General features: G+C 30.9%; 1 protein-coding gene across 1 annotated transcript; it reads right to left on the bottom strand.

Moving 5' to 3' along the window:
- Positions 1-8986: 8986 nt before the first annotated feature.
- On the bottom strand, positions 8987-9586 carry LOC145557873 (uncharacterized). Its single transcript, XM_081619051.1, has one exon. It carries the CDS (start codon positions 9584-9586, stop codon positions 8987-8989), a length of 600 nt encoding a protein of 199 aa, XP_081475177.1.
- Between the last annotated feature and the right edge of the window lie 5361 nt (positions 9587-14947).

Below are 14947 nucleotides of genomic sequence, written 5' to 3' on the forward strand. Positions count from 1 at the left end.
CTTTTTCCTAGATTGTTGGAATAGTTGTAAACAAACTAGGTTTAATAATAAAATATCTAGATGTTTGTGAGAATGTTGTGTTTATGAGAGAGGTTTTTATTGTGTTGAAAAGAAATGACAATGTTATGGGTGTATTTATATGAAATGGAAATGAATATAGAAACGTTAAATTATTGGCGTTTTTTTTTTTTTTATTAAATGTAATAGTTTTACAAGTAAAGGTTGATTAAGATTTGAGAAAGGATAATCTATACACCGGCCACTCTACTAGCACACCTTTAAGGCAAAATAGTTTCGTTTCTATCCTTTTCGCCTAGCTTTAACTTTTTCAATTTATACAATGGAGTAGTATTTAAAATTATCTAATTTATTGTATGATTGGTATGTCCATCATGCATGTATTATTGGAGTAGGCTGCGTTTTTTGATTAGTTTGAGAATGGATGTCAGCTATATTAATCGATTAAATTGTTAAGGATAATGTTTGGAGTTCTTCAAATTAAATCATTGTCTTTTATGAGTTGTGACTCTTTGTAACTGTTGTACGTACACTTATAAATAAAGGTTTTATATAACTCAAGCTCATTTTTTATTTTATTTTTTTTGGGTGTGTTTAATTTAGAGAGCCACAAGGACGGCTGATATTAAGAATCAATCTCAGAATCTCCTAGAGCCGGAAAGAAAGCTCTAACCACTTGAGCTATCCCTCATTCTCAGAGTTTCAGCTCAATATTGCTAGAGCAACACCAATATAAACTCTATGGCCCTTACTATGTTTAGCTTAGTCCTTGCTTTGCATTAAATTTAACGTCATATGCACTCCCACGAGAAGACACTCTAATAACAAGCAGTGTGCAAGTGTACATTGTGATACATTAAACAACATCGTTGAATTGTTGTGCTCATGGAGTTTGAGGCTCAGGGTTTAATAAAGAGCCTAAGCCACTCGTGAGATACTTGAACTTGGCTCGAGTGTTCTTTGATGTATCTACTTCAAATTATTTTTATAATAATTTGTAATTTTTTTAAATAAGTGAACAGAACAACACCTAATAAGGTTCAATCGATTTTGATTAGGTTCAATCAAACCCAATAAGTTCAAGACAATTCAAGTTAAGATTGAAATGCTCATCAAGTGCTCAACCTTGTATCATGTTATTATCAACATTGTTCATGCCTATCAATTCAATCTAATATACTACTCCCTTTGGCTCATTTGCCTTGTTTCATATGCTTTCATTGCACATTTTTTTTTAATTTTTTAATTTTTTAATTTTTTTTCCCTTTTTTTTCGGAGGAAATGCACATTATATTTGAATTGTGCAACAATAATATCTCTGATACATACGATTAAAATTATGAAAAATATAGTTTATATATATATATATATATATATATATATATATATTTTATGAAGAAATTTAGTGGTTAAAGTTTCACTCTATTTAAATAGAAATATTGCAAATGGAATAAATGTAAAGGAGCAAAGGAATATTTTTTTATCCAAATCTTGCCCACAAACTTTAAATTATATCCTCGTTATCTACTTCATTGTTAGGCATTTCTTCCCATCATATTTAATAAAAGTAAGGCATTCTTTTGGTAAAGAAGTAGGCAAGTAAAAAGTAAAATAACTACTAGTTTAGGAACTCATACAAGCTAAGTTAAGGATAAATGATTCATCAGGCTAAACGAATACATGTGGATAAGGAATGAACCAACAAATCAAAGATTCCTCAATAATTCATCCATATCCATATATCATATTAATTTGCCAAAATCAGCTGTGCTATGAGTGTGCATATTGCTAGCTAACGCCTTAACGTTCACATATGTTATAGACAATATAAAGTTGGATAAGGTTATTAAGACCATGTTCTATTCACGAGAGCTCGTTTAGGCTAGAAGTGTAAATGCAGCATGGGTTCTTTTCAAATCCAGCGCTTAATATTCCACTTAAAGTGAGGGGTGGATGAGATTCGAATCCGTAACCTTTGTGTCACTCTGGCTCTAATACCATGTCAGGAATTGATTTTCATTAGTCGTATTACTGTATGAACAAGTATATATATACAACCTAACAAGAGATTAGGCCTAATACTTTTGGCCTATTAGTTATACAATATTAGGCTTAACAAAAGGTTATTCAAAATCAACTACACAATACATGCATCTAAAACAAGTTTAGATATTTTATATAAGCCGGTATAATTGAAAATTGTTTAAATAGAACGCACCCTAAATTGAGCACCACATAATAAAAAAATATTATCAATATAGATAACAAAACTTGGCCTTCTTTAAGCTTTAATTATTTCGACTTCCACCAAAAAAAAAAAAAAGTCATTATTAATTAATTAATAATATAGATATAGATTGAGTAATTAAAGCAATGAGAGGAGGAGTTGTTGGATTTTAAAAATTGTTAAGAGTAGATGAGGGAAGAAATCCAAGCCTTTACTTTACTTGCTCTTGGGTTTTGAGGTTGCTTGATGGTAAGGTGGCAAAAAGTGACAAATTAATTTAATAAAGCTAATAAGGAGCACAATTATTTGGGTGCTTTAATGGTGGGCTATATATTTTAGCCATTATTTTTGGCCGTTTTCTTCTTTTGCTAATATTGTGCCACTAAACATGAATTGATGTAAGTGGAGGCGTCTTTTAATTTTTTTAAATTTTTGATTGATGATATACTTCTAGAATAGAGCTCAAAGTAGTGTAGTGTTAAATTTTGAGTTAGAAGGTCCCATGTTTTGTCTATAATAATTTGTAGATTTAGCGAATGAATCTATCCCATAAATGGGAGTTACTCACCCATAAAACAACCATTGATATATACTAGCTATGTGTAGGATAAGGAATCTACTAATTTTTAAAATCAGGCCAACGAAAATTTATTGGCTATCATAATTGGTTTTAAAATAAAACTCGGTTAAACTTGCATGTTGTCAAACATATAATTATGTGTTTGCCCAATAAAAATTATTGGCATTAATTAAGTATAACCACTAAACAAATCCTTCAAAGATTCAATCTACTAAGGATTTGAGATCGACCAATCAAATGTAGGACTTATTAGGAGTTGTATATAATAATCATGAATTATCAAGTACATTTAGTACTAACCCTAGAAGAGAATATAGTAGAATCTTATTAAAATCCTATTAAGATTCTCACATATTTTCCCAACTTTTTAAAAGTTGAGTGAGGGTATGTTAGTGCCTTATTAACTTAGCTATCATGCTTAATATTCATCCACTTAAAAAAAAATAACAATATATATATATATATATATATATATATATATATATATATATATATATATATATATATATATATATATATATATATATATATAATGAAGAAAAAACTACCATGCTTTATATATATATATAAAGAAGAAGAAACTACCATGCTTTTTATACCATATGAAAATGAATATTCATGGAAGTACCACCATCTTTAACTCTCTTTTATTTTCATACACTAATCCTATAGCGGCACAAGCAGCATGTTTTATTGAAGGTGGTCCAAAAACAAAAGTTTTACGAGTATGATATTTATCCTCTTTTTATATTGATAGTATGAGATTTAATTAGCTTATTACACTTTTAAAAAATTGAGAAAATATGGAATTAAAATTTGATTGGAGAACTTTGTGTAACGGCTTTGTACTTCATCACTTTCTTTCTGATGAAGGATTTCTAGTGCACATAATAATCTACTATAATGGGCCCCTTTCAAATAGGTCCCACTAATATTGGAGGGGTTATATTTATGCATAATAATATAGTGCATTAAAAAAAGCTTCAAACTTGGAAGCTAGAAAATGCATCTTTATATTTACCTAAAAATCAACTCTACTCTAATATATCAAACATAATACGAAGATGGCAACATATAACAGTTAACCTAAATAGTTTAATTACTTATATGATAATATTTAAGGGTTTGTTCACATTTACTGAATTGAGCTGAAGTGAATTGAATTCGTTGGAGCTGCACTACATAAACATTCAATAACAATTTCCTCCTATAAAAAATCTTTAGCTTGTCCTTAATCTATTCGATGGGCATTATTATCTAATAATTAGGGTTTTCAAAAATGGAACATAACATAAAACTCTTTTCATCATCGAAAACAACAAGATTTCCGGTCTCTTGCATTGCATTACCATAACGACAAGAAAAATTCATTAAAAAAATAAAGATTGCTCTTGTGACTTGGAATGATTCTTTCTCGGTGGAGGAAAGGAATAGCGATAGATTTTGATAGAGCATCCATGAGCTAGAAGATTCAATCAGACGACGTACTAGTTGATTATCCTATACTCTTACTCAACAATACTTGTTTAGATGCCGAAGAAAAACAAGAATACAGCGGTCACCTTGTATAAGAATTTAAACGAAATCTATCTAGAGAATAAAAATAAATCACTTCTAAATGCAACTAAATTTCTTTTCTAATTTGATTGTTGCAAACAAATTATTACGTCTAAAGGAATCTCATAAATCCTCAATTTATCATTGACAAAGTGTAACGTTTATGACCCATCTTTTATAGCACATGATCAATTATATATATTAGAGTTATTATACTTATTATTTTATTATGTTAGTTAGTTAGTTACTCTAACTAACTAATATATATGTCAATAATAGAGAGATTAGAGAGAATAGAGTAGTAGCAATGGGTAATCATGACCCGATCGATTGCAATGGGTACAAAATAGTTGTGACTTAGCATTCACCATGTTATAGCAGTGTAGAAAGGCGACAATGTAGAGTAGAAATTCAGAAGAACAATTGAAAAGAAAATTTCAGAAATTCAGCAAGAAAGCAATGTAGCAATTCGACAATGTAGAGTAGTAGCAATTTAGAATAGAATAATAGAAGCCCCACACAACTAGGTAATCACACCACACCACAACAATAAAATAGTAGATTGAGAGAAGCAGTAGATTAAGGTATTAAGGGATAGTAGAAGCAGTAGATTAAGGGATTAAAGAATAGTAGATTAAGGGATGTAGCGCACACCACGAAGCAACCAAAAACCAGAGAAATCAAATTGAGCAATTCACCCTAAATTCGAACCAGACAGATGATTTAATCAAATTTAGGAATTAGTAATTGATTTCAGAAATTAGGGAAAAAAAATTTAGAGGTTTAGGTAGTAGAATGTTATTGGCTCCGATACCATATCAATAATAGAGAGATTAGAGAGAATAGAGTGTGTCTTCGTATTAGCGTATGCACGAGTATATATATACAACCTAGAGAGATTAGGGCTCGTAACATAACAACGGCCCATTAGCTATACATATTATATGGCCTAACAATATATATACTGTACCTTGTAATCTTTAGTGCTGTAGATTCATTTTTTCGATTTTCCTCTGGAATAATGGAATCTCTCTAATTCCTCATTCTCTGTCTACTACTACATTTCTATAATATATACTACCTCCGTTACAGGTTATGTGCAACGATTAGACATTTTTCCTCTCTACTTTATGTCAAATCGTTGCACATAACCTGTAACGGAGGTAGTATGTTACTATGTTAGCGAACATATTGAATTGAATAATGTATCACATTTGATAAAACTAACTTTCATTATTTATTGACACATAACAAATAAATCACATTCTAACAAAACAAATATATTAAGTCAATAACTTTTGAAAATTAATGTACTTCAACTAAAGGAAAGTTTGCCATATTCTTCTTACAAAAGTATTGGCTTGATAGAAGAAAAAAAAATTCAAATGATATATATATATATATATATATATATATATATATATATATATATATATATATATATATATATATATATATATATATATATATATATATATATATATATGGGTGAATAGGTTGAATACTCACTAGTATTTTAATAATTCTCACTATAGCTCAAAAAGGAATGATACAAAAGAATAATGGATTCGTAACTTAGAAGGTGGATCGTATACAATGAAGGTAGAAAGGTAGGAAAACTTGTGTATTGATATGATTTCTTATGTGTGTATCCTTTGATTGTATGCCCAATACTCAATATTTATAGTTGAAAATGGAGGTTGAAAGAAATGACAAGTATATTCTAGATTTCTCTTCATCATACATTTTTGTAGCTAAAATGTTTAGTAATTTAATATCATACGCAGTAAACTATATATTCTAATTGCTTTCAATGTCAAGAATTCTCTAGATTGTTTAGGAAGCTTGTGTCAATAAGCTAGTTGAAAAATAATCTAGAAATATAAAGAGCAATGCTAACCATGCTACATGTATCCAAAGTTTGTACAGCATGCATAAATAATAATCCACCAAAATATTGGACCTATAAAATTTGGGTCACACCCAACATATCTTATTCATCCCAATATAATTGGTAGTTTATTTTTAGAATGTATGCTACTCGCTCCGTCTCTTTCTATCTTCATTTTTGAAATCTTTTTGTGAGCTAAATGATCAAAGTATAAAGATTAAAAGAGACCGGATAAGTAGTATTTTAATCAGTAAATTAATATTTAAAATTTATATTTCCTATTTGAGGATGACTCATTGTGTGTACATAGGTAAATCTAATATATATATATATATATAAAGGGGTTTGAGGATGACTCATTGTGTGTACATAGGTAAATCTAATATATATATATATATATAAAGGGGAGTTTTTTCCCGAGTTTTTAGAGAGCCACGTAGGATTTAATTTTTTCAGAGCGCCACGTAGGATAATAAATTTTAGTGGTAGCCAATTAAATATGAGATTATTAATTTCTTTTAGAATTAAATAATTTAACTAACACGTAAGCAAAATTGGTGAATCAGATAATCCAGTTTAAATTAATTAAATATAAAATATTATCTTTTAATATCAGGAATTTTATCTAAATATTTAACAATTTTTAGCACATAAATATATATGTAAAAACATTATTTTAAAAAATTCAAACAAACCGTGCATCGCACGGGCTTCATCTAGTAATTACAATATATAGGAATGTATAGGCATAAAATTTTGTACAAGGTGTAGATATAAAATTTTATACAAAGTGACATACTAGGTAGAGCTGTCAAAAGCTCACCTGACTTGAAATACCGACCCGAACCCGATTATTAACCAACCTGCTTGAACCCGAAAAATGGTGACCCGAACCTGATATGACCCGACTCGAAACCAACCCTAAACCCGAGTTAACCTAAGTATTTGAGACCCAAACCCGAACATGAACCGACCTAAAGATGACCCTACCTGAATATAACCCGTAAATTATTGACCTGAACCGAATCCGACCAGAACCGAGATTGACCCTAACTCGTCAAAACCCGAATTAAACCAACCTGCCAGTAACCCGACCCGAATTTAACCGAACATGTTATTAAATCGACTCGAACTAAACCCAACCCGAATTTTACCCGATGTATTACTAACCCGACCCAAAATTCACCCCAATCTGTTGCTAACCGACCCAAAATCAACACGGCGTGTTATTGACCCAACCCAAATTCAACCCGAATTGTTCCTGACTCATTTCGAACTCAACCTAACCTGTAATTTACTTAACCTGATTTCAAATTACCTTAAATTCAATTTAGATCACCTTATTATTATTGATTAAAGTATAGTTATACAGTTACATTGTCACTTATTATGTATATATTATCTAAACTTATTTGAACTAATTAGCTCGAATTCAAACTTATCTGAAATTATTTCTATTACAATAAAAGAAAAAATTGATAATGATAAAACGTGAACGTCATTACTAAAATGTTAACAAACCGACCCAAAAAATGTACCCGAACCCGATACGACCTGACCTAAAATCAACATGACACTCAGATTAACCCAATATTTGAGACCCGAATATGACCTGACTTGGAATTGACCCGACCTGATTGTCACGAGTTGGAAATGACCCGACCTGATTATAACCCGCAAAATGTAGACTTGAACCGAACCCGACTCGGACCCGAGAATAACCCTACCTCGTTTTAACCTGTGGAAACCCGAATTACACTCGACCTATTATTCACTCGACCCGAATGTAACCCAACCTATTATGACTCAACCTAAACCTGACCCTACCCAATAAGATGTATGACCAGATGTGACCCGACTCAAGTATGACCCAACCCGAACCCAACCTGCATAGGTTACGACATTAACCCGAATAACCTGACCCGAGTTAACCCGACCCACACTTACCTGACCCATTTACCCAAATTGACATCTATTACTAGGTCACAATGTTGGAATTTTCAAAGTCATCGGAGATTCGGAGTACATACATATACATGTATGAGTGTATGACTACGTACTACATGGGTGGGTGGAATTTTGGGGGAAAAAATGCTTAAATTGATTAAGAGCTTTTACGTTTGTTCTATTTTTTACTTCTTGTATTCTTTGGGTCAAGCTTGAAATCTAACAATTATGTATAATAATCATATTATACATAATAATTGTTAGATTTATTTCAGTTAGTGAGTATAATTTTATAAACAAAATTAGTATTTTATTTGAAAAAAAATAATGATCAATGATTTGTATTAGAAACCACACCATACATGATACTCAAAAATATAATTAATGATCAATGATACTCAAGTTTTAATTGCAATTCTACACTAACTTTTATTTGAGGTACTTGCAATTCTCCACCCAATTTTGTTTTCCGTACCTTTGATTTATCTTTGATCCAACATTACTTAGCTAAGAGTAAAGAGCATGTAATTAAGGAGTATATTGTTTTGATCTAATACTCGAGATAATTTAGCCATAGATTTTCTTATATATCTTCTTCTTTGATTATTTATTCAACACTCGAGATAATTAATTTACATTATACATATATAGTGTAGTACAAAAGCACAATTATAAAGAGAAGCGCAAGAAAAAATCTACAAGGATCACTATATATTATAGCTACATCCTACGTACAAACATGCATAATCAAAATTGTCACAAAATTTTAAGCATCCATTATCCTTTGTTGCTTAAGGTTGTTATAAAACCTTTGAATAAACTCATCAGCAGCCTCGTCCACCTTATAATTTCCTGGCTCTACATCATGCAACAAATATGGAGAGTCGGTTACCCTCACAATTGGGCTTCGGCTTGTCCCAAACCCGGCTAAAACCGGTGAGTAGAAATATGGGAATGGAGAACCCTCAACATCGTCAATTTGACAATTTGAATTAATCATCATTTCAATCACTTTGTTCACGGCTTGTATTTCACATCCCTCAACCTCCTCATAAATAGGAAATTTAGTGTAGTCTTTATTTTTGTGCGCCTTTTTATTGTGGTTAAATTGAAACGGATGGTTTGGGGTGTTACTACAACTAAACTCATATGCACCACTATGGCGCCGGTGGTTGTGGTTGTGGTTGTGGTTGTGGTGGGTTAGTTTTTTTACGAGTGATTTTCCGGTGAGTTTTGGGCGTTTCATGGCTAAGTATTTTAGGTCTAAGAGAAGTTTTCTTTTGCTCATGTTTTTCCTAACTATGAAAAAGGCCACTCTCACTATGTGCCATAGTTTTTTTCCAACAACTTGCACATTTTGCTCCATTTTTTCTTCAATTTTTTTATTTTATATTTTTTTAGAGAGAGGGAGATCTAGAGAGAGAAGGAGAATTTGGTTTTGGTGGTGAGAGGAATGAAAGGAGAGAGTCATATATATAGGGGGGAATTAATCAATACTTTACATGCATGCATACTTTTTCTTAATTACTTTTTGGGTGGTTCATTGGTTAAGGAAAATAGCTATTCCTATGATTAGACTTACAATATAATGTTAAATCACTAATTAAAGTAAATAATAATATAGTTGAAGGTGGTTGGTGGGGGCACGTATGTAACCTTGTGGGTTTTGAGTGTTTCATTTTCTAAAATAATATTAATTGAAATCAATAATTGGTGGGAGAGAGGGAAGATCCTTGTGTACAAGTTTTTGTAGAGGTGACTACGTGTCCTAGATTTTTGTTGACCATTACTACACTAATAATTAAAAATCTAATTACGTGTAAAAATAATGTGATTTACATAGATTGATTGTGTATAGGTCATTAGATTATTAAAGAATATAATTAAGATCTTAATCGTATGATGTTATTTAGGAAGCGTATTGTTCCAAGAAATTTTGAGACAATATTAAATGTAGATCTTGTCCCCCTAATTTTTTATTTTCCCCACAAAATAAAATTTGTAAAATAAAAAATCAAATATATTGAATTGGGAGGAATATAATATCAATTGGAAAACTTGCTTCTAATAGTCAAACTAAAAAATGTTAAATTAAATGTCTTTAAGAACAATACTCCGTATTAGTTATTGGACCAAGTGGAACTCAAGGACTATATGTGTAATGAGTTTGTTGGTTTAGTAATTAATATATGAGAGTTTTTTTTTTTCCAATATTAGATTTTATTCACCTTTTTCGTCATGGAAATAAGTTCAAATAAAACTAAGTTAAAATCAAAAGGGTAAATAAGAATTTTATATAATTGAAATTTAAGTAAATAAAATACCACCCTTAATTGTGTATTTCTATTGTAATATAATACTCCGTACAATGATGTTGCAATATGCTAAAATTAATTATATTGATTAAAAAATGATGTTACAAATATAATAACGGAATGTAGGTGTGAATTAAAATTTATGATGAAAATGTTTCTTTTGTAAATACAAGTTTCGTATGGAGTGTGAACACAATTATGGATCTTTCTTATTTAGAAATTGGATTGGGTTTAGGGAATTAAGATCTTCATTGTCTGTTGTATTAGTTTCATCATGCATTGTAAAGATAAATTTCATATCACCATTGTTCTTTAATCTGTTCTTTAATCGGATTAATGACATATGACAAATCAAGTAAATTTATCTTCAACGTATCATATATATATAAGCAAATACGAAATAAGTGCTTATCATAAATAATTAAACCAACATGAATCAAATATGATCTACAAGTAATCTTTCGTATTTTTTATTTGCATTTGTACATCCACTAAATATTTTTATCTCATAATAGTAATAATTAATTGTATATCATACAAATGTCACAATTTTTTCTAATTTAGGGCATGTTTACATTTACTTAATTTCAGTTCAGTTCAGTTCAGCTCCAATCATTTCAGTTCAGTTCAGTTCAGCTCCAATCATTTCAGTTCAGCTTCAATCACTTCAATTCAAATCAGCTTCTAATTTCCCTCTCTCATAAAATATTCAGTTCAGTTCAGCTCCAATCAGTTCAGTTCAGTTTAGTTCAGTAAATGTGAACGGATCCTTAATGTTGTTTTCTTAAGAATTTTGATAGATTAGATGAAAATAGAAATTCAAATCAAATCATGCAAATTTAACATTTATAGTAACTAAGCGTAGTAGTTGAAGCCCTTGAAGAGTTGAAGGTCAAGGGATCAAGACTTGGTAACAAAAAAGCGTACGTTGCCTAAATCTTTTGATGTAACATCTCAACACACACCCTCACGTGTGGGGGGCATAGGGTCCGAAACAATAGTAAAACACTAAACCCCAATCGTCATAAGAATCTCCAAACTCCATCTTAAAATGAATTTTCTAGTTTCTAAACAATGAATTTTCTTGACATCTTAGATACTCTCCCCGATTTATTTTATTTTATTTTTATTATTATATACATGTTATAGCTCAAGAAGACATACAAGTCTGGCATGGACGTGGTTAATGTGTGGGTCGAGTCAAGGTCATTACAGGGTAATTGTTAGCCTTGTAGGGTTAATAGCGGTTCGGACTAATGCGGGTCGTAGGTCAATTATGAACAGACCAACAAACAATTAATTAAAATAAATATTGGACAAAGTTATGATTAAGTATATATGAATACGAATATATATACTTCCATGTAATTGTTTTTACATTATCTACCTTCTTTATCTATTAAATTGGACAAATATTTTAGCCCTATATTGACCCTATCCTATAAGTTACTATCCATTCGAGACTTTGTCTATTAAATGCCCTTTAAGCTTGGCCCTGACCCTATTATCATTTGGCTACCCTACCTAATAACCAAGTCTAGTCTAACTAGCATAAGATAGGTTTATTAGCAACAAGTGTTGTGTGAGGTTAGCTATATGAGTATATATAAGAGTAATTCGTATTCCTTATTTATTCATATGAGTAATCATATTTATTAATAAGTGTAAACTTATTTTGTCTATATGAGTAATTCCAACTCATTATACAAGTAATATTAATTAATTAAAAAAATTGTTTCATTTGCTCATTTGAGAACCCTTTTTCTTTTGTTTTGACTACTAAAATATACATTCTCTCATTAATGTTATCAACAACCAATTTATAATTTAAGGTCAAACAGAAAAAAACTCCTCGAATTTGACTAGTTATGTTGCGCTCATCGCAAATGTTATTGCCCTATGGATATTAATAACAAAAGTCGAAATCATAACACTTAAAAACAAATAGGACATATTTTACCATTTATCCAAACTTCAAAATCAACAATTATGTCTTGTTTTTGAACAAAAATCAACAATTATGTCTATTATAATATAGTTGATCGAACAATTCACATTACAACAAAATAATGACCAAAAAAATATATACTTTTTTATTCTTGAGTGATTGAGCCACCAAATTCTCACTGATTTACGAGCATAATGAATAAAAGAAAGAAAATGAATAATTAAAAAATGAAATGTCCTAGATTAGGTTATTGGGTTATTAGATTCTCCCTTATCCTCATGATTATCTTACATAATGTACTTCACTCTTAAGTATTTCCTTGGAAGTTATGAAAAACACAATTGAAGTGATCAATCTTTATGCATAAATTTAAGCTCAACAACGGCAATTAAAGTAGATTTATCTTTATACTTAATAGATTCTAAAGATCTCCTTGCTTTGGGGTTTAGTGTATATAATATAATACTATTAGGAATACATAAAATTAATCATTGTTAAATCCAAATTAATAGTTGAATAGACTAGGTTCTACTCCTAATAGGATGTGGATGATCCACTTATATCATAGTGGAAACAGGTTGGGTGGACAATTTTATGGGATTAAATCTTAATCAAGGTTCTCCCACCTTTTGTCCGACAGAAATTAATTAATATGGTCTCCTTTCATTTCAATTAAATTATGTGACCCTTTTCCTCATTAGGGACCAATTAATTGTATGTTAATTTAAATTTTAAAATATAAATGCTAATTATTTCAATGCTAATTATTTCTGTGTGTGATAGAAAAAAGTACAATAATTGCATTACATTATTTTGATTTTGAAGTTGAGTAGCTGATAGGCGTATCGCGTACCTAACAAAAATAAACCTAACTAAACCACTACTATGTAGACGGGCAAGCAAGGGTCGGATCCCAAGAGACTATGGTTCAACCAATTAAATAGACTCAAGCAATTACCAAGCAAGTAACCAAATCAATAAATGAGAATCAATATCTAAAGGACTAATCAAAACGATTAAATCTAAATAAAGTGACAATTTAATGCTAAAAACATCCAAGATCAAGCTTCACCACGAATACAATTAATGCAATAGTCGTTCTACCCCTAACACATAATTCAATTGATTTAAGAGGAAAAGTAATCCATGAATAATACCAATGGTCTCTCTCGAGTTATCAATGGCTTCTCTAATCACAATCAAGCCTACTTCCGTGGAATCATGTAAATTAGAGACCTTAAGCACATTACTCTAACTTCCTAATCATCCATTCAACTACTCCCGTGATGAACTTCAAACCCTTAATTGATTTATTCAAATCCGTCAAAACCCAACTCCCGTTGCGATTAAAACAAAGGATTAATAACAATACCAATTATCCCTAATCTAGTATTGGCATAAGCATAATCAATTAAGCATATCAATTACAATTATTATTAGAGAATTTAAAGAATTAAATCATGCATTAATCATATTCGGGATCCGCTAGATCTTGGAATAAAGAAACTACTCACACATATTAACGAAAGCAAAAGCAATATTCAATGAAGAAAACATGATTAATAAGCAATTAAAAGTAAAAGAAGAATTAAAGATGAATACCAATTGCTTGAATGAAGAAAAGTACCAATTGTTGATGAGTAAAGATTAAAACTTGAAAGTGCAAATTAATCTAGATCTAGAGAGAATATTAGGGTTCTAATGAAGGTTTTAAAGCTAGAAAATAATAACTAAGTATGTTAAGTCGGGGTTTACAAAGGGTATTTATATCCCTTAATTAAGAAAACCCGAAAAAAATAGGAAAACGCGGTCTTCGACACTCCGCCCGGTCTGACCGGGCAAAGCCGCCCGGTCAGGCGCGAGAAGCAAATTCGCCCAATGCTTCTTTATCTAGCTTCCTCACACAATACTTTGTCCGCCCGGTCTGCCAGGGCAATGCTTCCCGGTCCGGGCGGATGGAAGTTGAACATCTTCACACTTCCATCTCTTGTGACTTCTCTTCTTTAATTTCCTTCTTCGCCCTGGCTGCCAGGGCAATGTTGCCCTCCAGGGCGGACACGGGTAAAATTCTCCTCCATCATAATAAGCTTTCGTGGCTATCCAAAACAAGTCCAAATCATCCGGAAATCTTCATATGCCTACAAAATCAATCAAATAGACCAAGCCACACTAGAGAGGAGGATATTAGCGAGAAATAGCTCCGTAGAGCTTAAAAATCATACGAACATAGCTATAAAATGAGGGTAAAATATGGTATAGAATGTGTACATCAGTAGCCAAACTTCTCCAAGTAGTATTGAATATTGATGTAATCTCGTTATCCCTCTCTCCCTACTACTTGACACAAATCTATCTTTATTTGTTGACATATTTCTCTTCTTTTCATATATGTCATGAATTCACTTAATTTTTAATATTTCCTCTAAATTCCTTAATATGCAACACACTTTTACGTCACACACTT

The sequence above is a fragment of the Chenopodium album genome, chromosome 9 (assembly GCF_948465745.1).
Source record: "Chenopodium album chromosome 9, dcCheAlbu1.1, whole genome shotgun sequence".
Taxonomy (NCBI): domain Eukaryota; kingdom Viridiplantae; phylum Streptophyta; class Magnoliopsida; order Caryophyllales; family Amaranthaceae; genus Chenopodium; species Chenopodium album.